The sequence below is a fragment of the Panthera leo genome, chromosome D2, assembly GCF_018350215.1.
Source record: "Panthera leo isolate Ple1 chromosome D2, P.leo_Ple1_pat1.1, whole genome shotgun sequence".
NCBI classification, from domain to species: Eukaryota; Metazoa; Chordata; class Mammalia; order Carnivora; family Felidae; genus Panthera; species Panthera leo.
The window spans coordinates 67,043,207-67,070,934 of NC_056689.1; the positions used below are offsets into that span (position 1 = coordinate 67,043,207).

General features: G+C 48.9%; 1 protein-coding gene and 2 long non-coding RNA genes across 5 annotated transcripts in view; 2 read left to right on the forward strand and 1 right to left on the reverse strand.

The window, feature by feature from the left end:
• The first annotated feature begins 5,330 nt into the window (after nt 1–5,330).
• LOC122201936 lies at nt 5,331–9,317 on the forward strand. The gene is made up of 3 exons (XR_006194383.1): nt 5,331–5,415; nt 8,647–8,757; nt 9,256–9,317. It is a non-coding gene; the product is annotated as an uncharacterized LOC122201936 (long non-coding RNA).
• Nucleotides 9,318–9,559: 242 nt separating this feature from the next.
• The window catches only part of MXI1 (MAX interactor 1, dimerization protein), a 105,897-nt gene continuing 87,728 nt past the window's right edge, over nt 9,560–27,728 (forward strand). Inside the window, exon 1 of one of the 3 annotated variants that reach the window (XM_042907974.1) lies at nt 9,560–9,947. In XM_042907974.1, the coding sequence (XP_042763908.1) occupies nt 9,686–9,947 (262 nt within the window). In that variant the 5' untranslated portion in view covers nt 9,560–9,685. Of the gene's footprint in view, nt 9,948–16,755; nt 16,901–26,433; nt 26,656–27,728 lie in introns of those variants that run through there. The other 2 variants (XM_042907975.1, XM_042907976.1) reach the window with 2 other exon arrangements.
• Nucleotides 12,162–23,417, reverse strand: LOC122201935. Its single transcript, XR_006194382.1, has 3 exons — nt 22,831–23,417; nt 21,867–21,980; nt 12,162–12,837 (listed from the first exon to the last, which is right to left on the reverse strand). It is a non-coding gene; the product is annotated as an uncharacterized LOC122201935 (long non-coding RNA).

The window sequence follows — 27,728 nt, forward strand, 5'->3', positions numbered from 1 at the left end:
CTAATGGAGACAGATGGTCAATGCAATTATCACTTGAAAAACAGGTTTGTCCTTCAAAAATGGCAACAGCGGTGGACTCTCAATGGCAGGTGAAATTTGGAAAAGGATTAAGAAAGGATTACCTTAGAGAAAAAGAACAGGTGTATCCAAGGTGTTCCAGTTTGGGGGTGGGAACCTTCAGCTTTTGAATGACACCCTCAAAATGGCCCCTTCACATTTCAATTGCATTTGGCAATGCAATGGTCAGTGTTGGTTACCTTAAATAAGGAAAAAAGATAAAGTGAAAGCAAAAGTTTCCTTCCATTCTTTGAAGGGAAAACATAACTTAAAGGGGAGGGTATGTTGCACTTTTTAGCAAAACAGAAGAGTATACTTACCTGAAGGGAAGAGGAAACCCAAAAGTCTCAAAGCTCTCCACTCTGCATGAACACTGATGTTCCACTTTATAGCCCTGGGAATAGGTGGAAAAAGAATCAATTCTCTGGGGAGAGTGTCTGTGGAGTCAAGGCTGGAATTTCTACAAGTGAGCTGATCACAGAGTATTATGAATAGAAGTGACCGTCTGCCCTATATCCATTTTATAGGTAAAGAAATTTAGCCCAGAGAAGTGGCAATGATCTGCCTAAGATCATGACCGGTTAGTGACAGAGTCACAACTGGAATTTAGTCCATTTCCTTTGTACTATGAGTCATCCTACTTTACAAGACTTGGTCAAGGGCTCAAAGACAGAAAGGTGAGAACAAGGAGGTCTGAGCCCACGTTCTGTCCAACGGAGGGACTCTTTGGGGGGGCTCCAGGTTGTACTGCTGCCCCACCCATGTTGTCTATTTTACTGCCAAGCCTTGGGAGAGGAAGATCTGCAGGGGGGATCTGGGAAAGGTAGCAGCGATGGAATAATAATAACAGCTACTTATTGGATGTGTCGTCCATGCTAGGCACCGTGCTAAGCTCTTTACAGGCATTAATCCATTGGATCCTCGTAATAACCTTGTGAAGTGAGTATTCCAGAGATTCTAATTTAATCGCACTTCATCTCCCAAACTAAAGTTGTCAGATAAATACAGGATGATCATTTAAATTTGCATATCAGATGAACAACAAAAAATTTTTAGCCTAAGTACGTCCCAAATATTACAAGGGTCATACTTATACTAAAACATTATTCCTTGTTTACCTGAAATTCAAATTTAACTGGGCGTCTTGCATTTTCATTTGATAAATCTGGCGATCCCATCCCTAAGGGCACAGGCTGAGACCCTCTGTCGTATGTGACCAACAGTCTTTCCAAATGCACTACATGTTGTTCCCAGCTTCACAACCTTTGGCCAAGGCAGCAGATACATGTGGTTTCTCAGCACCTTCTGTGTGTCCTCTACCTCAGCCATGGAGTTAATTGTGTAAAAGGAAGGACAGAGCATGAGAGGCACTTGGTGTCAACGGTAGATCGGTGATGTCTGATAAATGACACGAAAGGTACTTTTCTATTTTCTGAGTTGGTCCCACCTGCTGAGCTCCAGTTTTCAAACAATGTCTACTGAACAGGTTTTCTGGGCATGGCATTTGTTAGGCCCTGCTGGAGACACCACGGAGGCTCTGGAAGAACTCACAGCCTGGGAAGGGAGGACCCAAGTTTCCTCTATTGGAGAAATTTTCAGTCTATAATCGAATAAGGAATTGGAACAAGCACCCTTGTAATGCACGTAAACCCAATTAGCAAGACCGCATAAACTCATACCCACCAAACGTGCGGCTGGACCGAAGTGAATGAAGGTAAGCGGGTTATGAACAGGAGGAAGGGATGTTCCACTGTGCCAGGCTGGAGGCCTTGGAGTGCCCAGCTCTGCCACTTGCTAGCTGCGCCATCTGGGGCAAGGCACTTATTTTTCCCCAGTCTCCATGTCTTCACCTGTCACATGGGGGTGAGAATAATCGCTCATGGAATGACTGCGAAGCTGAAATAAAATTGTGGTTGGAAAATGGGGCCTGGAATGTTACAAGCATTCTATGAATACTAGCTCTTGTGCCTACCGTGTCTCTAAGATACTCTGGGACTACATCACACGTTTTATAATAAACTCAAAAACCCTCATGCCCAAAGGATGTAAAATTAAAACTAATGGGATGAGAAAACATTTCCCTTAACATCAATTCAGCCTAAGAATTGATAGAGCCCAGTTCTTCCAAGGCTTTAAAAAGTACACAGGAAATGCCTGGGTGGCTCGGTCAGTGAAACGTCCGACTTCACCTCAGGTCATGATCTCCCGTGTCGTGGGTTTGAGCCCCGCGCCAGGCTCTGTGCGGACAGCTGGAAGCCCTTCTTCAGATTTTGTGTCTCCCTCTCTCTCTGCCCCTCCCCCACTCACATTCTGTCTCTCTCTCCCTCTCTCAAAAATAAAATAAATATTAAAAAAAAAATTTTTAAGGACACAGGAAATGCAGACCAATTTCCCAGTTCCAGCGTTTCTGCTGGGGATATTCTACTCAATTCAACTTTAACAATGATGCAATTAAGTATCAAAAGTCTAAGACAGATTCTGGCAACTGTATACCAACATGTCATTCTCCTGTGCTGGCCTGTCTGGGATGGGTGTTTTTAGGGTGTAGTTATATGGAAATAGCCTCTGATTACATTTCTGACTTTTCCAGGTAGGTTATAATTTTAGACAGCTGTTTTGACGTGACTCTTTGGCAGGCCACACATATCTGCGAGAGCTTCAGAACTCTGAAATAGGATGACATAAAATTAAAAAAAAATTAACTCTTCTGAGACATAATGCAGTATTTCTTACTATGTGGAAACATGCAAAGGTTCATTTGTACACAAACAAAAATGAATGTCCAATGTAAGCAAGAAGCTAGAGAAAGGGAGATATGAAGGTAAACCCTTCCTCACTCTCGTTTATGACTGTTTCTTTGATGTGTAGAGGATGTAATAGTCTCTCGGTATGAATCCCATATTCTGGCTCCACCTTAAGGTTTACATTTCATTTTCTGAAAGACACAGGAGTAAAGAGGCCTGTCTCTGCGTGCATGTATGTGACTATATGTATATCTGTATATGTACGACTGGTCCTATGTCTTCTATATTTATACCTGGGGTAAGAGATGAGTCCCGTGTGGGTAGAGGTTTTGGCCCTTTCCTCACTGCTGAGTCCCTATAACCAGAACAAGCCTGACATATGGAAGACTATGTCTTCTGATGGAATGAATTAATCTGCATGTTAAGTATGTGCTCATATATCCATTATCCCTGATAAATGTACCCACTCCTTTGCTCATCAACCTTTTCACCCATGAGAACTGAGTTCTGGAGCAGGAAAGAGAGAGGGCAACTTGCAAGCCTCAGTTAGAGATGGAAAAGGGAGAAAGAGAAAATAGGCTTCAGAAGGAAAGAAGGGGTGAGTAGTGGGCAGGTATCCGGGCGGAAGTTCAGAAACTAAAAGCAGCACCATTCTGGGCTGCTTCCTTCTGTAGATCTTGTATCTTCTTCAGTGTGGGGGTGGGGGTGGGGGGCTGCCTCCTTGATTACTGAGTCCAGTGATTCACAGACCGGGGTCCTGGGCCTTCAGACCTCATTGAAGACAGAAAGGGGCTCCTCTGACTTTTTGTTGATTTGTGTTCAAAACAAAAAACAAAGCAAACAAAAAAAACAAGAAACAAAAAACAGTGGGAAGCAGGCTTTTCTCAGAGATAAGTCGGATTGGGATATCCAAGATTCCAGTTTCTTTGCTTTGGGCTAGAATTTTCCTAGCTTAGTGTGGTCATACTTGTTCTCCCTGCTGACTGCAAACAGGCATCCCAGTAGCATCCCAGTAGATCCCAGTAGGATCCCAGTAGCATCCCAGCATTAATGAACCTGGGGGAGATGAATTAATGATGCTTTTTGGAATGGGGAAGAGCGGAAGACAGTGCCACAGAACTCACCCTTCAGAGGAGAGGACACAGATGCTGCAAATGATGGGATTTTTATCCAAAATTACCTGGTCATGCAGCGGAAGAGCTGGCCCAAAACCCCGGGCTTGTATCTCTTTCTCCCATCTTTTTGTCATTGGTTTTGTTTTCCCTGAAAATCTTCCAGGACTCTTGAGACTAATACTATGCTGACATGTGCACAGCACCTAACAGTTTCCAAAGTCCCTTTATATATATCCCATCAGTAAGGTAAACATCGTTCTTCCCATTGAGCACGTGAAAATACTGAGGTTCTAAAAGGTTAAGCAAATTACACAAGTTCAACCAGCTAATAATCAGAAGGAAGATCCTTCGCTGCCTAAATACTACCTTCTCCTTCCATCTCCTGATGCCTAAGATTTCACCATTGGAACTTTAGTTCTTTAGCTTAAAGCACTGGCCATGTTTTAATTCCAAGTGCCTCTGGGAATGATCCTCTTTAAGCTACTGTCAATCACTGTTACCTTAATGTACGTGAATTTCGAATCTTTGCTGAATGCATTTTTAATTTTTTTTTTAATTTTTTTTTAACGTTTATTTATTTTTGGGACAGAGAGCGACAGAGCATGAACAAGGGAGGGGCAGAGAGAGAGGGAGACACAGAATGGGAAGCAGGCTCCAGGCTCTGAGCCATCAGCCCACAGCCCGACGCGGGGCTCGAACTCATGGACCGCAAGATCGTGACCTGAGCTGAAGTCGGACGCTTAACCGACTGAGCCACCCAGGCGCCCCTGAATGCATTTTTTAAAATATGGGGATGTTAAAGAAAATAGGGGCCGGAAGGACTGCTCTCAGCTAGTAGAAACCCTACAATGAGAATACAATGAAAAAAAAAAAAAAAGCTCCATATGACTCCCACTTTGGTCTCAGGCCATTGCTTTCATCATCTGGTAATGCTTCCATCAGAAGCATCTTATTACAGAGGAGACCCATCTTGTCACAAGAGATATAGAGCAGTAAGGACAGGGGAAAGGGTGATTGAACCTCTGCACTTTTGGGGAAGGGAACCTCAACCATCTGGCTCAATGGTTTTCTGGCTTCTTGACAGACAGTATTTTGATATTTAAACTTTAATACGAGTGACTCAGGAATAGTTTTGCAGACAGTGTCAAATGCCTCTTCTTGCCATGCTGGAGCAAGGAAGCCATGAAGGGCCAGCACCAAGGTTCCAACCGGGCAGGAAGGAGCATTCATGACTTTGACCCTTATGCCTTAAGTGCCTGTCATGTGCCATGTATGTGCTGTGCTAGGTGCCACGGGCTGGGGATGCCAGGGGGAGCAAGGCATGCTCCATGCCCTTAATGAGCTCATAATCTAATGAACCCTGTAAGTACTGGGCGTTGCATAGGAGAAGCCCAGGAGTTGGTTGAGACAGGAAGAGCCTGGCAGCTTGGAGGTCCAGGAGAAGGGAGGGCAGAGTCCAGAAGAGCAGAGATAATGCCCCAGGAGCAGGTGACACCCGGGTGAGCTCCAATGTAGGGTGGAGGCTATTTATCCTCTGTCCTTGTCTACACCCACTGGTGAATGTGTGGGTGGGGGTGGGGGTATGGGGAGTGGTTGATGGAGGCCTGGTCAGCACTTTTAAGGCTGTTCCAGGAGCCAGTGGGAGAGGTAGTCACACAGTTCTCCTTGTTCCTGTCATTCTGCTTGCATCTAACCAGTCCCCAAACCTCTACTCCCGGGCTTTCCTTGAAGCCAGTTCTCCCTCCTAGTAGATGAAGTCTCCTCCCTTCATCTCCCTTCATCACTTCCTAGTAGGTGAGGGCTCCCAAGGAAAGAAGAAGTCAACTCCTCAGGTCTTTGCTGGACAATCCCTTTCCAAAGGGAAAGGTGCTCAGGAAAAACTTGGCTAGGAAAGCTCTGGGGAATTAGGACTCGAGTGACAATATTGGGGACAGGAGATCTCTTGATGGTGTTTATCAAGCCTAAGTACAAAGACCACAGGTCAAAGAACAGGGAAGAACCTGATCTGGCCATGCTGGCAAGGTCCAAGGAAAAGCTAGATGGTGGAGTAGTGGACTTAGGCAGAAAGGTCTAGGGAGGGAAGGATGGATAAAGAGGAAGAGTAAGGCTAAGGAACCTAGGAGAACCAAAATGGCCCAGGACAGGAAAGGGCATCCCATCCACATGTAGAATGGGGAGCTCTGGGGGCCACTCTCCTTGGGTCTTAGTAATTAACCGGCCTCTGTGTACCTGAAGACATAATTAACAAGCAAAACAAACTCCTTTGATGTGAGAATGTAGAATGAGGGGGGGGGGGGGAGGGAGGGGAAAGGGGGCAAATACATGAGAGAGTGATCTGGCTTTAAAATGCAAACAAGGTTGACGGAAAAATATTACCAACAGGCAAATAGGCCAAACAAAGAAACAGAAATTTGGGGAAACAAGACCCTGACTGAATAGGCATCCAAGGTATCTTGGGCCTTTGGGAACATCTTGGCTGGCCTCACTGGGCACTGCAAAAAGCCACTACTTTTCTTTCAAAGGGTTCACATGTTTTTATCAGGCCAGCTGCCTTCTCATCCACTACCTGTTCTCTGCAAAAATTGCCAGCAAGTTTCCAAAGAAGCCGTTTATTTATGGAGTCAAAGCCCCGGAGAAAGTGAGGTGCAAAGGGCTTGAATAGCTCCTCCTGGGAAGCAAAGCTAATCGGGAATGGAGCTGAGCTTGTAACCCAGCATCCTGGATGCCTGTCCTGTGATATAACCCCTGAAACACCACTCTTTCTGTGGGGGCCAATGTTATTAGAGGAGTCTGTGAATTGGGGAATAGTGTGGGAGGAGGGAGAGAGCAGTATGATGCTCTCAATTTAACACTTGATGGGCTCGGGGGAAAAAATAAGGAAGGGGCTTAGAGCTTTAGGTTGGCACATTCATCATTCCACACACATGTTACCAAAATGCATACATGCAACTGTACTATATGTGGGCTAGAGTCTGGGGCACAATAGCACAGACTTTGTGAAACAAAAAGGCATTTCTCCTGCCTCCACTGTGTCTCTTGTGGTGCCATTGTCTGATGCTAAGAACTCACATAATAACAAAAAACAATGCCCCTATGAAGGGGGGGAAACTTGATTTGGCACCAGCAGTGGTGTTTTCCATGGGAATGATGGTGGGGGCTGTGGCGGACTGTGGGAATAGTGCAAATCAGCACTTTTTTGTAGATTTTCTTCAAGCCATTGTTTATTTTGGCTTTGGTCAGATCCGTGGCCCAGCTTGAAGATTCCCACTGGGCTTTCTGAAGCTCGCAGACCTATGAGAGATGAAACAGGGATAAATAAATAATTACAAAACACCCTACCCCTGCCCAGGCACTCATGTGTGGGGTGTGCCTACCTCGGTGGGTGTGGGTAGACAGACATGTAGGTCACAGTACTGCATATGTACACATTTGGCACCCACTGGGGAATTAGAGACTAAGGTTTTCTTGGGGCTTAGCTGGTTCATTGTCTCACTATCATCTTTCAACTGGGGCAAGGGAGATCGGGGCTGTCTTACACACGTGCCAGGTTTTGCAAAATGGCATTAGATAAAAGCTGTTTGAAAATATACCTTCCTAAAGTCCTCAGACACTTAGGGACTTTTAAACATGAGCGACTCAGGTTGTGGTCCCAGCAGGAACAAAAAGTCAGTAGTCAGTCTGATCATGGAAGGTGAACTTTTATTTCACAGCTCCTAGGATCTTCTACTCTCCCCTAGCTAAAGGATGCAAAGACCAATCATGCAAAATTTGTCACAGGATGAAAAATGAACGGACAGTATGTGTAGTATGATTGTATCCAAATGTGAATTGGAAATGTGAATACATTTGCTTTAAAATGCCAATTACTGGGGCGCCTGGGTGGCTCGGTCAGTTAAACGTCCCACTTCAGCTCAAGTCATAATCTGCGGTTTGTGGGTTCGAGCGCCCGTCAGGGTCTGTGCTGACAGCTCAGAGCCTGGAGCCTGCCTCAGATCCTGTGTCTCCCTCTCTCTCCATGCCCCTCCCCCGCTCATGCTCTGTCTCTCTCAAAAATGAATAAACATTAGAAAAAATTAAAATGCCACTGATTGGTGCCATCATCTCAGCAGCAGGTTATTATATTCTAAAAGTACACAAGACTTTAGTGAATGTTTTACAAAGAAATGTACTTTCTCTCCTTTTTAAAAAAAAGTTTCCATTTCCAGTAAGAGTCTTCTGGACAAATGTGCGTGAGGCAACTCTGAGTTTTAGGGTGGCTGGGTTGCTCAACTGCAGGGGGCAGTATTCCATGTGTCTTCTGCCTAAGTGGTTCCCTGGCAGCGGGTGGGGGGGGCTGGAGGGGGGAGGAATTCCAGTTGGCTTTGCAAGGTGACAATATTTGGATGGGTTTGTTGCAGAGATGTTTTCCAACAAAGTGCAGAACAGTCTTGTTTCCTGTAGCTTGTTCCCTCCACCCCTTAGATACAAGTAGGGGACCCAGGTTCTCATCTGGGTCTGGATTGAAAGAAAAAGATCTTACTAGGGGCCAGGTAGTGTGCTAAGTGCAGATATGATTTAATCAGCACAAGAATCTTTATTGGAGTTTCATGGATGGAGAACAGGCCAAGAGAGGTTGGGGGACTTGCCCAAACTCACACAGTCTATGTGCTTCAGAGCTGGACTTGAACTCTTCTCTGTGACACTCCCCAATGGCCTTCAACTATCCCTCTGACTCCCACTGTACCTCCCAGGCCTGGAAAGCATCCATGGTTCCGGCAGACCCTGAGTGGGTGGGTGACAGCAGCAGCAGCAGCAGCAAAGACAACATCGTCGACTTCGACTTCAGTCTTCAGAGCCAAAAGGTGGAGTTCAGCTGGGGTGGGGTGGGGGTCGGTCCTGGGCTGCCATTTTTCTCGGCTCTGTCAAATAAAAGGATGCCAGGTGTGGAGGCACCCTAGTGTGAGCTTTGCACAGCTGGACCAAGGCCGGGAAGAGGAGTGTGGAGAGAGATGCTTACATCTCCTCCCCTTCCTGGAAAATAGCTTTGCATTTGAAGGGAGAAAGAAAGAGTTGAGTAAATTTGTAACTGGGATTTGGTGGCTTGGGGATTTCATTTGACCCGGTGAAGGCACATGCTTATGCCTGTCTGTGTGTGGGGGTGTGTGAACTGGGGGGAGGAAACTCCAGGCTACATATGATGGGTTTTTTGGATTGGGCTTTTATTTTTTTTTAAAAAAGTCACACCAGCTACCATTTATTGGGGATCCACTCACCATGTGCGAGGCATTGTCCTGGACCCTTTACCAGGTATTATTTTTATGTGAAGAAAAAAAATAGCTCACTAGTTTGTTTTCCTGCAGGTGCACTCGGAGGCATCGAGTATTTTTTCCATTTGTGTTAAAATACAGTGCTCTGCTCTGAGGTAAGATTTGGGGAGAGGCGGGGAAGGGTGCAGGGACGGGCAGAGGGCGTCCCTGTCTCGCTTTTCTCCACCTTTTATTTTGACCGGTCCGATGGTGACAGGCTCGCACTAGGACCCAGGCGCCAGAGCGCCTCCGTCTGTCCTGTAGGTTCATTCAATCTCCCATACACACAGACCCACTGCGAGACAGACACACACTCACACACACTCACACACACAACTGCACGCAGCGAGGCTCGGGAAGTCAGGTCGCCTCCTCGCCTCGGCCCCTCCTCCGCTCCGGCCAGCCGGGTCTTCTCCAGGGACCGGAGCTCGGCGGGGCCGCGCAGCCCCAAAAGAGGACGAGCTCGGCGGACCCCGGTTCCTCCATGGGCAAACGCGGGCGGCCGCGCAAGGAAGCGCGCTGTGAGGGCGCGGGGCTGGCCCCCGCCGCGCCCCCGGCGGTGGCCGCGCCCCAGCCCCCGGCCCAGCCCGAGGAGCCCGCGGGGGCCAAGCTCAGGTGCCCCTTCTCGGACATTTTCAACACCAGCGAGAACTCGATGGAGAAGCACATCAACACTTTTCTGCAGAACGTGCAGATTCTGCTCGAGGCCGCCAGCTACCTGGAGCAGATCGAGAAAGAAAACAAAAGTAAGTTTAGGGGCCCCTGCTCCTCCTCGGCGCCCGGCTCTTTCTTCCTCAACCACTTGGGCGACCCCTGTCGCCTGCTCGGCCCGCGCCCCCCTTCCCCCAACACACATCCAGCCCTCGGCAGTAAAGCCGATGACACCGGAGAAAGGACACGCACGCACAAAGCTGCTAAAGATGTAACAAAGACGAGCGGGGGCGGGGGGTGGATGGCGAGGGGGGCCTGTCGGTGCGTCCGTCTGTCCGTCTCCGGGAGGCTGGGAGGACCGCCGGATGGACAAGCGGGGGAGTGTTGTTTGCTGACAACTGAGCCGAGAGCTCATCTCTTCGAGGTCGCCTTTCTTCCTTTTTCTCCCCCCCCCCCCCACCCCGGAGCCTTCTCGGGCAGACAAGTGTTGTTTTTCTGTCGCTCGTTCCTGGGTGGGGTGGGGATTAGAAGCCGAAAGTTGGAAATCGTAGGCAGAGCTCAGCGGCTAGAGAAAAAACACACGCAGACACACACGACAACAATAACAACAACAACCAAACAGCCCTCCACGGCATGGGCTTGGTCTGGCTGGCTCGGCTCTGCTTCTCCCTTCTGTCTACTGTGCTTCTTCCTCCCCTCTCGTAGCAGGGCTCAGGCCATCGCTTCCACGGATACAGTCCCCCAGCACCTCTGTTGCCCTAGGGTGCCACCTCCCCCCCCCCCCCCCCTCCACCAAACAGGCCGGCTGGGCCGGGCAGCGCCAGCAGCTTGCCCCGGACCCGCCGTCCTGCGCCCGGGAAACTTGGCGAGGGGGACACAGCTAAAAGGAAACTTTGGGATCTCGCAGGAAACAATAGTTGGGGAAGAAGGTGTGGGCTGTTGTGTGAGGGTTCTTTATTTTCCGGGAGACGACTTACGAGTGAGCGCGCCTGGCTGGGAAGGCAAACGCCTGCCTTGTCGATTTCTACTGTCGTCTCCCCCCCCCCCCCCCCGGGCCGATTCAGGTGGAGAGCAGTGCTGGGGAGAGGGGTGCTGGGAGCCCCACCCCGGCCTGGCCTCCTTTTTGTATTTGTTTGTTTCATTTTTGCCTCTGCCTGCTGGGTCCCCCAATCCTCCCAGGCAGTCGACTCAGCGTCCTAACGGGGGCACGCGTGTGCGGTGTCTCCAGCCCAGTCCTCACAAATAATAGCTGCGAGAAGGGGGAAAGGGCCAAGGCAGAAAAACCGATAGACTAGGGAAAACCAGGCTGTTTAATCTGTCCGAACAAGTAGGAAGATCAATGAGACGAGAGAGCGAGGGGAAAAAAAAAAAAATGGTCCGATTGCAACGTGTCAGATCTTGCAACCTCCTCCCCCAAAACACAACAACAACAGTCCTCAAACACAAAAACACCTTAGCTGACCAACACCCCAGGCCTCCGTGGTGAAAGTAACCGTGTGTTGCCTGCGCAATTGTGCAGTGGCTGAAGGCAAAAACAAGGATTTGTGTTGGGAGGACGGTTGTGTGCGTTCTTTTCTTTCTCTTCTCTCCTGTTTTCTCGGAGTGCCTGGGTTGCGAGAAAGGCGCATCGCTGGCTGTGTAGCCGAAGCAGTTTGCGATTATTCATCCGGGCGGGAGGCGGGGGGGCGAGGTGCATTTGTCAGGAGGGTAGTTTCTGAAAAGCTAGAGCTGGTAGGGAGCTGGGTGAAGACGTGGTTTTGTTTGGTGTGTTTGCTTTTGTTGGAGGGGGGAGGGGCGCGATTTCTTTAGCTACCCCCCACCCCTGTCCGGGGTTCTCTGGAGTCTGTCCCGTGGTACCGACTCTGGTGGGGGTGCACTAAAAGAGGGCACCTTGGCAGTGTGTGGCAAACCTGGGACCCCCACCCCCAGCATGGTGTACGAAGAAGGCGTTTGGAGCTTCCACCGCGTCCCGCCCCCCCCCTCACCCGCAGACAATCGGAGACCTCCGCCCCCCCTTGCCGCCTCCCCCACCCTCCCCCGCCGCCCTGGCCGCCGCCACCTCCTAGTTTACCCCGTGCCGGGGCTCCGGCGTGGCCACCAGTCACGTAAGCAGAGGGCCGGGCGCGCCGGGCCGGGCTACCCCTCACGGGGCGGGCCAGCGGCAGCCGACTGGGGCTCCTGTGGCGGAGGAAGCCAGGGGGCTTCCTCCTGGTCCCTTTCCCGAGCGTCCGCGCTGCAAGCCCAGCAGCCCCCGAAGAGGGGTTCAGGAACCTCAGCGCCCCAGTCAAAGTCAACTTCGTGTGCGTAATCAGCCCCTCGGCCCCACTGCCCCCCCTCCGGCCGGCTCCCCGCGGGAGTATTTTTAGCTCTGTTGCCTCTATTTGCTGCCGCTGTTTGGCTCTGCATGACGTGATGCCAACGGCCCCCAGATTTCCCCGAGAGCGTGGGGGCGCTGCGCCTTGCCCAGCTTGGCTGCGGGGACCCTGCTCCAGGCCCTCGTCCCTTCCCCAACAGCTCACGCAGGCGAGGGTGACCTCCAGCAAACTAAGGGCTACCATCGCCAGGCCCTTTATTATGTCCCCTGCAAACAGGAGCGGCCCACGGGGGTTGCTTTATCCTCCCCACTTTCGACTCCCCCCCCCCCCAACCTCCCACCGGGGCTGGGTTTCCTAGTACGGAAAACGGCGGGCCCTACATCTGCCTCAATTTATTGGGGGCGCTTCTTCGCGCTGGCGGCGCTCGCCGTTGTTTTCTGTTCGCTGCACACAATGCCCGCGCGTCACGGCGGTCCGCGTGTGCACAGCAATAACGCGAGTTGGGGGGCGGGTCGTGCGTGCGCCGGGCTCGGGCACTGCGGGTCGCTCCGCGCGCGCGGGGCTTGTTTTGCTTCAGAGCCCCGCTTTCCGAAACGCTTACATCATTCAGTCGTTGGGGGAGGGAGGAGGATCTGGGCGTTCCGATAGGACTCCAGCATTTCTCAGGTCCCTGGTTTTTGGAAGGAAGCAGGGATCCTAGCTGTTTATGATGTTCATTATGATAGGAGGGGGCTCAAGTTTTGTTTGTTGGGCAAGTTTTGTGTTTTTTTTTTTTTCTTTTTAGGTCACTACTGCAAAGGGCACTGCTGGCCGGCTCAGGTGCACAACCTCCCCGCCTTCATTTCAGCCAGTTCCCCTGTAATCACTTGATCTCAGTTTCTCCGCCTCCTCCTCCTCCCCCTCCCAGCTAGAGACACATGGTTTCCACATGGAGACAAACTTCTTTCCTCTGACTGGACTTGACCTAGCTGCGTTGTTCAGCCTATCGGCAGCTTCAGCTTTCTCTGACATCACGCGTTGCTGAGGCCTGAAACTGGTGGGTGGAGCCAGGAGGCAAGCCAGGAAATCTCTGGGAGCTGTAGTGTGGCCAGCTGCTACAATCCCTTCTTAAAGGGACGCTCTTCTCCCCTGAGACGGGTGTCAGCTTTGATTCTTCATTTCGGGTTCGGTGAGACCTTCCCGAAATGCTCCAGTAGACCCTGGTCACGAGTTCACACGTTTCGTTTTTACTGTTGTTTGCAAAGTACTTACTTGGCAGCCGCTTGCCTTATTTTCCATTGTTGCCAGAACTGCTTTTCATTGCCTCTTTGAGGTTTCCGTAGTAGGAGGAGTGCTCACCAAGTTGTGGCCACAATGTTGAATTATTCCCAGTAGGTATGGTGAGCCTCCTCAGGAGGAAGGGGTTCAAATTAAGTCACCCAGTATTGACTGTTCTGTGCAAGGCAAGGATTCCCAAGGATATGTGGGTACATTCTCCTGAAGTTCCAACTGATGCGAATCCTTAAGGATCTCAAGTTAAAGGTCTCCAGAAATATTAATCATGGAGACAGTGACCCGTTATCACAAAATCAGAAGTTATATATAAATCATCTCTGGCATCACCTATATCCATTTGGGGTACAGTGAAGGGGTGGCAATTTAGGACCAAGTGATAATTAGAAAAATATTTACTTCCTGTTTTGGAAAAGGTTAAACTGAAAGGGAGGAAGAATGAGATTCACAAAGCAGTGTTATGTGCAGAAAAGCTGTTCCGTGGTCAAGTAAAAGCTACTGTAGTGTAACGTCTAGAGGGTTAGAAATGGGCTTCCCAGTGTCTGGGGAGGGTCACTTTGGGGGCAGTGCTTAAGATAGAGAAGAATGATTACATGGGAGTAGAAGCCATAGATCACCCTCTGGAGTGGATTATCTGGGTTTAGAGTGAGGTGCTTTTCTGGACCAGGCATGGACAGGCCAAGGGGCAGCCTCTTCTTCCTGATGGAGAAAAGCTGCTGCTGTGTGGGCATGGGGCCCCACCCTGCCTTCCCCACGTAATCGCCTCTGCTCCTGTCCAGCAGGTCCACCAGCAAGCAGGCTTCGCAGTCATGCCTCTCTGCTTGACTCAGACTCTTCCTTCTGTCTAGAATGGCCTCATTCTCTTACTCCACTGGGGTTATCTGTTTCTTACTCACCCTTCAAGACCTAGGTAAGTTCCTACCTCCTCTAGGAAGCCTCCTCTGGCTATTTCTTAATTCAGGGTAGTTGATAGAATGAAAACTTTACAGTTACCCAGAGTAGGGCCCAAATTCCTCCGTCGCTGCTTACTGGCTTTGTGACTGTGTGTGCAAGTTACCTAAGCTCTGAGGTTCCATTTCTTTTTTGTAAAATGAGGATAACGATAACACCAGCCTCACATCACTGTTGAACAACTAAATGAGGTACTCCCTTTAAACATTTAAAATACCTGGAATATAGTAGGTGCTCAATAAATAGTCTCTGAGCCTTGAGAATCAGTACTATGCAATTTTCCACTTGCTTCCTGTGTATTAGCTTTATCCTCACAGGGAGATGATTAGCATCCTAAGGGAAAAGATCACCAATAATATTTCAGTATATGTCACCATTGCATATAGCATACCACTGGGCATATAGAAGACATTTAGTGTACATTCTTTGATTGGTTGGATTTGTCATTTACTGGCTATGGCACAGTGATCAGGTTTGAAGGCCAGGGGACACAGAATAGACTTTCTGGAGACTTGGAGAAGAATTGGAAATACTGATCTCTTCCAAGGAGAGGGGAAGTTTCATGTAATCACCATAGAGTGCCCTTGGGCTACAAAGACCAGGGGCTGCAAAGAAATGGTAGTTCAGGCCTGGAGAGCTGAAAGTGCCCACTGTCATCAACTGTGACCCTGAAAATGAATGTTACTAGCTTAGAGAGCAGGAGACTAGGGCAAGTTATGCTAAAATTAAGGGGTTTGATGGCAACTAATGTTCAAGCAGGTCACATTTCTGCATAGCAGGCATCTTACAATTCATTCATTCATTCCGCAAATATGTATTGAACATGTACTATGTGCACTTGCTTTTTTCCTGAAAATTCTGTGGGTTCATTTATGGTGGGAGTGGAATGGGACATTTGGTTTTTGGGGAGTTGTGTAAAGAACACTTTTTTAATGTTTATTTATTTATTGTTGGGGGGGCAGAGAGAGAGAGAGAGAGAGGGAGAGAGAGAGAATCCTGAGCAGGCTTCATGCTGTCAGCGCAGAGCCCAACATGGGCTCTCGAACTCACAAACTGTGAGATCCTGACCTGAGTTGAAATGAAGAGTCGGACACTTAACCAACTGAGCCACCCAGGAGCCCTGTGTAAAGAACATTCGTAAATCAAGTTTTTGTTTTTGCTGTATCCTAAATTATGTTTCTCAGATTCAGCTTTTTTCTTCCAGTTTTAAATATGATCTCTGCCCACTGGTAAATGCCAGAAGTCGACTTTGAGGATAGTTGTGGCTTTCAGAGTCCCAGAGCTCCCAGGGACTAGGCACCCTACAGAGGATGCCCAGGGAAAGGGAACAGAGCCTTCGAATTTCGGAGAAGTTGAATTGAACCATTCCTGGTTTGTGGGGGGAAAGGAAGTTCCTTCCGTCAGCTCCAAGGCAAGACAGCATGTTCACTGACCTTCCCTTGCTGATGAAAATGCTGTACCATTGACATACCCAGAAATGGGAATTTTCATCTGAGGATGGCTGGGCAAAAGTTTGGAGGCAAAACTGAGGGAAATGAAGAAGATTCTAGCATGTCGCAGCAGCAACTAATTGCATTACATGCTGTGAATACTGGTTACCATTTTTTGAGCACTGACTATATACCAAGTATGGGGCTAAACATGCATTATCTCCTCCAGTCTTCACAACAACGCCATGATGTGTGCAATTTTATTGCCCCATTTTATAGAGGGGGTAACCAAGGTGCAGGGATGTTGAGTAACTTGCCCAAAGGTCATATGGTTTAGTAAGTGGCAAAGCTAATTTTTGGAACCTAGGCCTCTGATTCCCGAATGAGCCTGCAGTCTTAACCATATATGCATGTACACGTTTTCCAGTCAAGGAATGAAGTCCAGAGAGGTAAAATGACTTGCCCAAGGTCACCCAGCAACCTAAAGCAGAGCTGGTATTTGAAACACTCTGTTGATTGTTCAAGGTCTTCCTGTACACACCCTGCTTAGAAAAGGCTTAGAAGTAAGGCCGAGGACAGAATAGCCAACCAGAGAGGGTTTTTTGTTTTGTTTTGTTTTTGTTTTTCAGACTTGTTCAACTCTCCTGGCCCTAACTCAAGTTTAGGCTCCTAGGAAACACCACCCCCTCCTGCTGCCTTTCCCAAGTCCGTCCTCTGGGCATATCAGAGGACTTGGGCTGTTGCTATGGTACTGGGGCCAACAGCAGGTTCATCAAAAGCCGGGTCTTTTGCCTTTAAAAAAAGCCTGGCCCTGCAGAAACGAATTGGCCACAAAGATTTGCATCAGTCATTGTGGCTTGTTCTGTTTTAGATCCCCCCTGCCTCCCTACCCCACCCCCTCCTCCCTACCACCACCACTTTCTATAAATACAGTTGGATAAATATTGATTTAAACCGGGTTTCTGGAGGAGAAGCACATGGCTGCCCTGGCCTGGTCTTCACTTAGATACCACCAGCATGCCAGGCCTGACACACCTAACCCCCGACAGCTCTGGCTTCCAAATGACCCGTTTTGGGGAGGTAAGTTGTGGTTTTGTGGCTTTGATTAAAAGAGAGAGAGAGAGAGAGAGAGAGGAGAGAGAGAGAGGAGAGAGAGAGAGAGAGAGAGAGAGAGAGAGAAGGAGTGAAAAAGCAACAACCCAGCAAGAAATGGGAATCTTCTTGCAGAATGAAGAAAGCAATTCTCAGCAGGCAGAAATGGGGAGCGGGAGGCCGTATTGCAGACTGGCCTTCTGAACCATTCTCTTGCCTTTCCCATTCTTCCTTCCACTCCATTTTGGGTTTTGTTTTTAAAGGAGGCAGGTGGTAAGACAGAGTGTCAGGGCCAGAAGGAGCCCCAGAGGTCACAGAGCATCCATCATCCTATTACAGATGGGGAAGCTGAAGCCCAGAGAGGGACAGTGGCTTGCCCAAGATGACACAGCAGAAGCAGAACTAGATTCTTCTGGGCCTCTTGCCTGGTGTGAGAATGGGTTACAAGCAGAGCCCCAAACTGGGCTTTTGTTTTACAGGTCAGGTGCTTATAAAGTCAGCAGTTCTCAAACCTGGTTTACTGATCCTAGGGTGTGGCCGGTTGGTTATTGCAAAGGCCATTGCAACATTCACAATAGTCTTTCAAAATGAAGCTAATTTGAATTTGCCATTTAGAAAAAAAATATTTTCTTTTACACTGGGGCTGGGGGAAGTAGGAGGAGTCCAAAGGCAGTGACAGTGACAGGATGGCTACCCAAGCCTTATCTGAGGAGGAGAAACACAAGTCTTCCCAGAGGGGCCTCCTCTGGGGGCGGTGGGTGGAGCTCTGGGCTCACACTGAAGAGTGGCTTCAATTCCACAGGGACAGACACCTGCTCTCTGGCTCTTCTGCTACTAAAGGGAAGTAATTGTCTCTGATATCATTGTCCCTGAGTGGCCTGGCTGGAGGTGTTAAAGCTGTCAACAGCTGACTTGATCTCTCTGGCCAAAAATAATGGGAATTTGCCACCATCCCCTCCAGAACTTGAGCCTCCTTCTTTGCTTCCTCATCTTTGCAGAGTTGCGCTAGGCCCCTTGCTTGTGAAACATTTTGAAAGTTCAGGTGACCCTTGTTTTGAGCAATACATCTCCAGGAAATATATGTAAATAAGATCTCTTTTTTTAAAACAAATTTAAATTAGAGAAACTCTCTTTAAAAGGCCCTTGTGGCAAATACTTTTATTTGGAATTATGTTTCTTGCCAGGAGTTCTCCCTAAATTTGTTCCCTGAATGTCTTCCTTCCTTCCTTCCTTCCCTCAGACTGATGTTTAAGGAGCACATACTGTTTTATGTCAGGCACTGTGCTAGGTCCTAGAGATAACAGTCCCTGCCCTCATGGAGTGTATACTCTATTCCAGTGCCGGTTTTTAGAAATTCGTTTGTCTTAAACCCCAACAGTGTAGAATTACACCTGACTTGGATTTTGTGTCTTCAGTTCTAGACATCATTACGGACAGAACAAAATTTATCCTCCTCTCCCTGCACCCCCTACCCCCACCTCCATGTTTAAAGTCTTTTGTGTTTGTCCTTGTAATTTTTCCAGATCTGACGTTGTTGTTGTTGTTGTTGTTGTTGTTGTTGTTGTTGTTGTTGTTTTACTACCTGAGCTTAGGAACTAAGTACCCCGTGAGCAGCCTTGTAAATAAACACATTCCACTCTCAGTTCTCTCCAGAACGGGGCATTCTGTACTTGGAGGACTGTCCATACCACTGTTCTTACCAAGTGCACCCTCCTATATAACATGCCCTTGGCTACATATCTCTAGTACCCAACTCCAGCATCTGCTAAGGAAATTTAAACACAGCAAAATTAGAAAGATAAACATAGTGTCCTGAGGGAGATTAGGAAATTCAAACTAAAGCCAATAAAAAGGGATTTGGATTACCTCCTATTTGAGATATTTTACTCTTGTATGTTTAGGGCCATTAGCAAGAATACTTGAATAAAGATGATTTGGGACAGTTTTAATACTGTTGTATTAAAATGGAGGGCATGCCCAGGGCTGCTTTGTTCGTGGCCATGGGTGGCGAAGCGTGAGCTGGGATGGCCTTTGTTTTTCTTTCTACGGTGGCCCAGACTGCCTTATGGCATCCCTGTGTTATCTCCCTCTTACCTCCACCACACCTGACCTCCCATACCATATTTCTTGACTCTTTTAAGGCCCTGAGTGCCTTGCATATGACCCTCTTTCATTCTTTTCACCAGCTGTGAAATGTAGCTCAATTCAACAGATAATTTCTAAGACCTGCCAGGAGCCAAGCACTGTGCTTGGTCCTTTCAAAGTGCAGGAGGTGTGGAACTAGAGAGTTCCAGCTCAGATTCCAGTGCAAATGACAGACAAATAAAGACCAATAAAGAATTCTTGTCTGTCTCCTAGGAGTCTGATAACCTGTCCCCAAGGGGACTGCTGACAGGTGCAATGTTTTCTCTATTTTCCAGAGGAATAGTGATCATGACTCCCTTTACTGAGCAGTTACTATGTACGAGCACAATGCTAAGTGCTTTGTGTTAAATCCTCACAACCACTGAATAGGAGGGTGCTAGGATTATCCTCATTATAAGTGAGGAAAGCCTTAGCCTTAGCAGGGCTAGCTAACTTTCCTAAAGTCACATGTTAACATTGAGCGGAGCTGAGACTCAAACCTAGGTTTTTCTTTCTTCCTAGGAGAACTTAGGCCTCAGGGGGCAAGAGGCAAGAGATGGAATCTGGACTGTTTGAATTCCGAGCTGAGGGTCCCCTTGGGGATGCCTCCCTGGAGTGACTTCCTTTACTTCCCACTCATCCTGGGACAGAGAGAGGGCAGCCAAAACCTTCCAGGGCTCTTTGGGTATTGACAGTAAAGTCTGACTAGGGCCCTTTTCCTGAAGGGCAATGGTCTAGGGTGTTGCTACTTGCATGTGTAGCACCACCTTGCCCAGCACCCCCTGGGGAACTCACCCAACCAGTAGAGCTCCTGTGGTTCTGCACACTAGGGTGGCAAGGGTGTGAATCCATACACTATGAGGCTATACTAGGTTTCCTGAAGCGTTCAAGCTTGTAGGGGAACTGGTCTGGCCATGCTTGGAGCCAAGGGCTTCTGCCACAGAAGCCAGAGGGGCGAGAGGCACGTGTGAGCTGCGGAGATGAGCTATAGACCCTGACTGCCACCGTGACAGTGTGGGCAGGCTGGCTCTGGTCAGTCGGCATAGGTCCAACCTCTTCTCCTCAGTGAAGATTGAGGAAGCAAGAGTGATCTTAAATATAACTGGGTTCATGTCACTTGTTTAAGCCTTTCAAGAGTTTATCTCGCCCTGACTATGTAGAGTGAGTGTGGTCCAAGGATGGACAGCCTTGGCATCTGTTGCGACTTTGTCAGAAATGGGACTCCCAGGCTCCACCCCAGACCTGCTGGATCTGAATCTGTATTTTGCCACAATTTCCGGGTGATTTTTTTTGCTCATTTAAGTTTGAGAAGCCAGCCTAGACAGCCCTTGTGATTGCCCTGATGCTTCTACCCACCTAAAGCAACCCCCCATTTATCATTTATCCTTTATCCTATGTATCACAATTTGCAATGATTTTACTTGTTTATCATCAGTCTCTCCGGCTAGAATACAAGCACCTGGAGCACAGGGACCATTAAGTAGTTTCGTTAATTATTCGATCTTCAGCATCTAGCTTAGTGCCCAACACATAATAGATGCTTAAGGAATATCTGTTGAATGAATGATGAGTTCTCTGTCTTTAATATTCTGACCTAGTGCTTCTCAACAAGGGAGCTAGTTGAGATAGTTCTCAACTATCTCAAGGGAGCAAGGTGAGATAGTTCTTCTTGTGAAGATTAGTGTAGAATAATGCAGGTTGTAACATCCTTGGTTCCCACTCAGTAAATGCCAACAGGACCCTCTAGTCATTGTGACCCTCAAGAAAGCCACTCCTACTTATTTCCAAAGCCTCCTGGGGGTTGGTATTACCCCTGGCTGAGACCATTGCCCTAACCAATTTTGTCTGTTTTGTCTGATTGAACATACCTTGATGAATGCTGTGGGGTCCCAGAATTAGAAAATCTAAGTCTGAATCCAGTCACTACCTAGGTGACATTGAGCAAATCCCTTAAGCTTTCTGGGCCTCATCTGTGAAACAGGGAATCTCAGAGGTGTGCTGAGAATTACATGAACTGACTGTATGAGCAGCACAGTCATGTACACAGTTGGTTCTCATTTCATGCAAGCTGGTATGCAAATGGAGGCATAGTGTTCTAGGGTCTCTGGGGAATCCCAGAATCCCAGAATCAGAATGCTGGGGCTGGGAGAGATGGCGAGATCACTGATGTCCTTGGGCAGGCAAGGGCCTGGTGTTTTTATTCTAAATGGTGCACCCGAGGCTGAGAACTCAGCCCCAAGGCAGCAGGCTAGGTGTGTGATTTAATTAATAGTGTCCAGGGCCTAGCTGAGCCTAAGAGTGACCTCTACAAGTTTCTGCTGCCTGGAAGGGAGTGGTGATGCCAATGGGTGGGGGCAGGGCAGCTCTAGCCAGACTCCTGGCAGAGGAGGGAGGGTTACCCAGGACTGTGGCAAGAATGTGGGGCATCCTCTTAGCAGCAAGGAAGGCCTCTGGCGATCTTTTTTTTTTTAAGGCTTTAAAATCAAGTTGCATCTATGTTTGAAAGAACTGCTCATTGCATCCAAGACCTGATACGTGCAACAAAAAAATAGTATATTCTTGCTTTTGAATACAGATACAAACATTCTAAAGAAAATATTAACTCATGGAATGAGTGCTGTTTCAAAAGAATAACATACTGTGGCTGACCAGGCTATATGCCAGGGATGGCTGAAACTCACAACATCTACCAGTATAGATGATTACAACCACAAACTAAAGGAGAATAATAGGTGACTGAAACAACAAATGATGAAATGTCATTTGAAAAAAGTATTTGGGAGGCATTCCTGATGAAGAAAACTACTTCCATACAATAAAGATTATTTACCTGTGGTGGTCTTTTAATTATAGCAGTGTAATGAGGTTAGGCCCACGGCTCTGTGGTCATCACCAGCAAAGGAGTTGATTCTGAGGCCACCGCTTTCCTTAGAGAACAATGAACCTTAAACAGAAAACAAAAGCAGGCTGTGGATCCCTTTGGAATGTAACTTGATATTTAAAGGTTTGGGGGTCCACAAATTTAAAAGATCACAATACTTATATATTTATTTATTGTTAAGAACACGAATCAACCAAAAAAAAAAAAAAAAAAAAAACCAAAAGAGAATATAAAGATGAGTTGAGAGCACAGGATGAGAGCCTGTAGGTCTGAATCCTAATCCTTGCTCCATCGGATTTGATAGATAGCTCTGTGGCCTTGGGTAAGTTACCCTACCTCTCTGACCCCTCAGTTTTCTCATCTGAAAAATGGAAAATGGGGACTGGATTGAGGAATAAGCTTACTGATATAAACTTCTATGAAATAAACCATGAAATGATATTTGGGGGGGACATTAGTGTGGCATGTCCCTGGCAAGATCCTGTTCCAAAATCCAGAATACTTGATCAGTTGCACCCCAAGTGGGATGTTCCAGGGTCAGCAAGTGGCTTAGATGTGCATATTAACTGAGTCCTGCAATGCAGATTTCTTCTTGGATCCAAGTTAATGCAAAAAAGAAGAAAAAGCACATTCAAGAAATTAACGCATCCATTATAATCACCGAAATAGGCTGCTGTAATAAGGGCCATTTAATAAAATTGTAAAAAGCCCTTTTCTAAGGGGAAAGAGATAGGCCAGGATGGAAGTCAAGTGCAGCTGTTTGAGCCTCTGCCAGTGGCCTGATCTCACCAGAAAACTGAAGTTAAAAAACAACAAACTTCCAGATTCAGCGATCTCAGATGAGCACTGCCTCCCCCTACCGTTTCCTCCCACCCCCATGTCCTTTCTTTCCCTGTCTCCCCAGTTCAGGCACCTGGGTGGCTTGGTGCTTTTCCGTGTGGTTGGGATGTCAGCCGGCAGCCCTGGCGACTGGAGCCCTGGGAGGCGGCAGCTACCTCTCGGGTTTAGCATTACGTCATCCCTTCTAGACCCAAATTTATCTCGGCTGCACACAGACCCGCAGTTCTGAGCTGCCGCTGACTTGAGGAGAGCTTACGCATGAAGTTAGGCAAGGCTGACTCACTGGGCAGAAGGAAAGGTTTTCTGCTGCTCTTCACGTTTTTGGGCCCTGAGGGGAGAGGTAGGAAGGAGGCTGCGGTTGCCATTTCTGGGTGGAGGATGGAAAGATGTATAGCTATTACGGTTTTCATTTAAGAGCTCAGGACTCACCCTTCCTCCATCTTCAACCTTCATTATTTGAAAACTCCCCATCCTTAAAGATAATTGCAGAAAACAGTGCCCTTCACAGTAAGCATGTTGCACTTTCAGGGAAGTACTCTTATTAAGTGCCAGGCGTCACCAACACAGTGACTTTGGACTTGTAGCTTAATCTCATGGTCCCTTCCCTTCTTTCTATCTCTCCTGTCTGCAGAAAAGATACAATACAGACCAGCCTCCTCCATTGTTCATGAATCTGCAATAAGTCATTTGGAAATTTGCACTGAGTAAACTGTGACGGAAAGGACCCCAAAGAACGGAGAGCTTTGCCTGTTTACTCTGAAGGGCAGATTTTCCCCATCTGGGCTGTGTTTGTTACAGGTCTGGGGGATTCAGGGGGACTTTTTCCATCTTCAAATGAGGCTTCCCTTAGAGAGATTATTTTAGGGACAGGACAGAACCAGAGACTGTGGGTAAGATTCCAGGTTCTTTTGTCAGAAGGCAAAAGCCTTCTGGAAGCCTTGCTTTTCCTCAGTTTCCACATTTGCATTTGTAGTGCAAACTGGATTCATCTGAGCAAAAGAAAGGCCATGGCTGCCTTTGGGTTCCTCCAGGCTGGGACTGGTGCTGAGGGATGGTTTGTGGGGAGCATTACTCTCCTGAGGCTAGAGCCCCAAGCTTTGTGCTGTGGGAGGCCCTTGTGGCCAATGTCAAAGCAAGACCTCAGGGAGCCCGAGCAGGGAGAAGGAAATGGCACCTTCAATTGCTATCAGAAAAGACTGAATAATCCTGCACATAAATCCATCCTTAACACTGCCCCACTGCCCACCGTCACCATCACCTCTACTATTCTTTAACATATGCAGGTGGCCTTTTTGGTGACTCTTGCCCTACTTTCCATTTCCTCATCTCCCTCTTGGCCATGGCTCTAAAAGAAGGGCTGGTTAGTTCATCTGGAGGTCAACTGTGAAAGGTCAGGCACGTGCACCAAGTATCTTGCTTTCCCTTAATAACCTGCTAGGGCTTATGATCTATGGATTTAATCCCAAGTGCATTTTCAGTTGGTACTTTTTTTTCTTGACTGCATGTCACATGGTTTACCTCCCATTGGGGAGACTTTTATTTGTCATAAATTTACCTCTTTTAAATCCCGGAGTAGCCCTTAGCAATTTGGGATCTAAAGATTAAGAGTCTACAAGTGGTAGAAACTAACTTTCAACCAATAATTTTTGCCCTCAACCAACAGGTCTTCTTGTTGAATAGCTATTTTCTTTTAAATAATTCCATTCTTCCCCTTACCCAATGTATCCCTTGTTGAGAGTTATTGATATCCGGTGGGAAAGCCCGTATCTGAAGTGACCTAACCAACAGCAGAAGAAGCAAATTCCCTGTTTCAAAGTCTTTGCAAAATTAACTCTCCTGTGGCTTGTGAACACCTTCACTTTTGGGTCTCCATGCATTTGATGGAACACCTATTTGGTTCTTAAATGTGGTGCCAAATGTAATATTTAAAAGGGCCGACATAATTTTGCAGCTTTTGACCTCATTGGGAATCTTGTTCACTTTGAAAAAAAAGAGTGGAAGAGAGAGGGCATTAAAATGCAGCATGAATCTCATAACATTTTTGAGAGTAAGATTTTCATTCTGAGATGGTATTTTCTGCAGTAGCCACTGGAATAACCACAGGGAAGGGGAAATTCTCCCCTCACCAAGAGCTTCCTGTTATTTTGGATGTCCACAAGCAGGTTAAAATAATCAGGGTGGGAAAAAGTTATGGATGTTTACACAATTCCCAGCTTGCTCCTAGAGCATTCAACAGTTTTGACCCTCTTGCCCTTCCTCTCCCTAGACCAATGGTTCTCAACTGGAAGTGATTTTGTGCCCCGGCAGACATTTGGCAATGTCTGGAGACCTTCTTGGTTGGTAGTGTGCTACTGGCATCTAGTGGGTAGAGGCCAGGAATGCTGCTGAACATCCTACAAAGCACAAGTCCACCCCCGCCCCAACCCTCCTGAATTATTTGTCCAAAATGTGAATAATGCAGAGGTTGAGAAACTCTGGTCTAGACTTCGAGGGCTTGTTAGACTGAGGACTTGGAAAGAGAATGACAGTGAGGGTAGCCATTGGCAGTCCTTTATTATGGTACCTGCTCTCCTTAGCCACTGCTTTCAGTTCCCTCTCTATGGAGGAGAACAAGAGTGGAAACAGTCATCACAGCTTCCATTAATTGAGTATTATGTACTAAGTGCTGTAATTTTTTCATTGAATCTTCACAATAAGCCCTACTGGTTATAGACTCCTTGAGAGTAGGATCCATGTCTGTTTCTCTCCTTACACATTATGTCTGGTACAGTGCCTGGCACATGACAGGCCCTCAATGTTTGGATAAATGGAGTAACCGTATCCATTTTATACATGAGTAAATGAGGCCTTAAGGGTCCAGGCAGCTAGTGTAAGTAGCAGAGTCAGGATCTGAACTGAGCCCTGTGTGACTTCGGCACCAAATCACTTACCCACTGAATTATATCCTTCACTTGCAGCACCAGAGAGGCTTTCGAGCCTCTAAAGTCACTAGTGAGGGGTTTGAGGAGAAAGAAGTTTTTAAAAATAAGATTTTAAAAAACCCATGAAAAACAAAACTACTGTGTGGAAACTAAGGGGGGAAGAAGGGCCTTATGGAAGCCCTCTCTGGCTCTGACGGGATCAGATCCCTTGTTTCTGAACAGTGATCTTGGTTTTTCAAATGCTTCTGTATGTGCTGGCCGAACAGCACATTTTGCGATGGGTAAACTGAGGCATGGAAGTTACTGGAAACAGTAGTACTAGACAGAGGGCTGGAACATGGCGCTTCAGATAAAGAATGCTTTAGCTTCTGGGCACCCGCTGGGAGTCGCTAAGAAAGAAGCTTCCTGGGACCTCGCTCAGATTCTTACTTCCCAGAAGTAAAGCCCCATAACTTCTAAGTCCTTACACCCTGAAGACAGAGGCTAAGCGGGACTACGTCTCCCAGCGGCCATTGCGGAATTCGGCAGGGCGCAGGCGCACTGAAGTGGTCGGCATACTACCACTCCCGGCGTGCAGTAAGAGGGGCGGGACTACATTTCCCAGGAGGCAGAGGAAGGGGCGGGACGGGGCGGGCCTCGATGCTGCGCCCGCCCCTCCCCCGTGCTCGCGCGGAGAGGTAAACAAACCGCGCGCGGGCTGCCGGCGGCGGCGGCGGGCGAGGCGGGCGAGGCGGGCGCGGCGGGGGCGGCAAGGGCGGCGGAGAGCGCGCCGAGCCGCGGCCGGGCTGGCCCGCCCGCCCGCCGCACATGTCCCGGGGCGGCACCGGCCTGTAGCCGCCCGCGGCGCCTCCTGTCGGCCGGGGAAGGGAACGCGGAGAGGCCCCGGTCGCCACCAGCGGTGCCCATGGAGCGGGTGCGGATGATCAACGTGCAGCGCCTGCTTGAGGCGGCCGAGTTTTTGGAGCGCCGGGACCGAGGTAACGGCTGGGCGCCGCCGCCGCCTCCGCTACCACCTGAGCCCGCGCTCTCCTCCGAGTGCGGTGCGGCGTGTGAGGGGAGGGAGGGTGGCGTGTGTGAGGACCGGAGTCCGTGCGTGAGGAGTGGAGTGAGTGTGAGGGGAGAGGTGCGTGTGTGAGCAGGGATGTGTGAGGGGAGGAAGGGGTGCGTGTGTAAGGACGGGTGTGTGAGGAGGGGTGCGCGTGTGAGGGGAGGCGGGGGTGGGTGCGTGTGAGGGGAGGCAGGGATGCGTGCGTGAGGGGAGACGGGTTAGAGTGAGGAGGGGTGCGTGCGTGAGGGGTGCGTGCGAGGGGAGGCAGGGGTGTGTGTGAGGAGGGGAGGACGCGTGAGGGGAGGGAGAGGTGCGTGTGAGGGGAAGCAGGGGTGCGTGTGAGGAGGGGAGTGCCTGTGAGAGGAGGCAGGAGTGCATGTGAGGGGAGACGGGGGTGCGTGTGAGGGGAGGCGAGGCAGGGGTGCAATGTGAGCAGGGGTGCGAGGGGAGGGTGCGGTGATGGTAAGCACCTGGAGCCCGTGAGGGGGCGGTGCGGGAGCGGCCGCGCGTGCGTGTGTGTGAGGGTGGCACGTGTGCGCGGGGAGGGTGAGGCGAGGCGGGTGAGGGGGATCTGGGGGCGGGGGGGGGGCGGGAGCAGCGGGAGGGAGTGTGCTGAGAGTGGGCGTGAACCCGAGGACTTGGGGAGGAGAGAGGGCAGGACGCCCTGCAGGGAGGGGGGCGGCAGCAGCGCGGGCAGGGGTAGGGGAGCCCCGGCCCGGGGCGTCGGAAGCGAGGCCAACTGGAGAGCGAGTGGGGAGGAGGCTGGCCACCCGTGGGGGAGGGGCCCCTGAGAAGCTGAGGCTTGAGGAGATGGGACCCCATCAGGGACAGGTGTCAGGACACGGGGGAGGGAAGGGCAGGACCTCTGAAACTGGTGGCAGGAGAGAAAATGTCCTCTGAGACAAGGCGATCGAATTGTTTGAAGTACGTGAAAATGTGGCGCTTGGGGAGGAGACACCTGGGATGGGGAGAGTTAAAGGGGGATTTTGAGGCCAGCGAGAT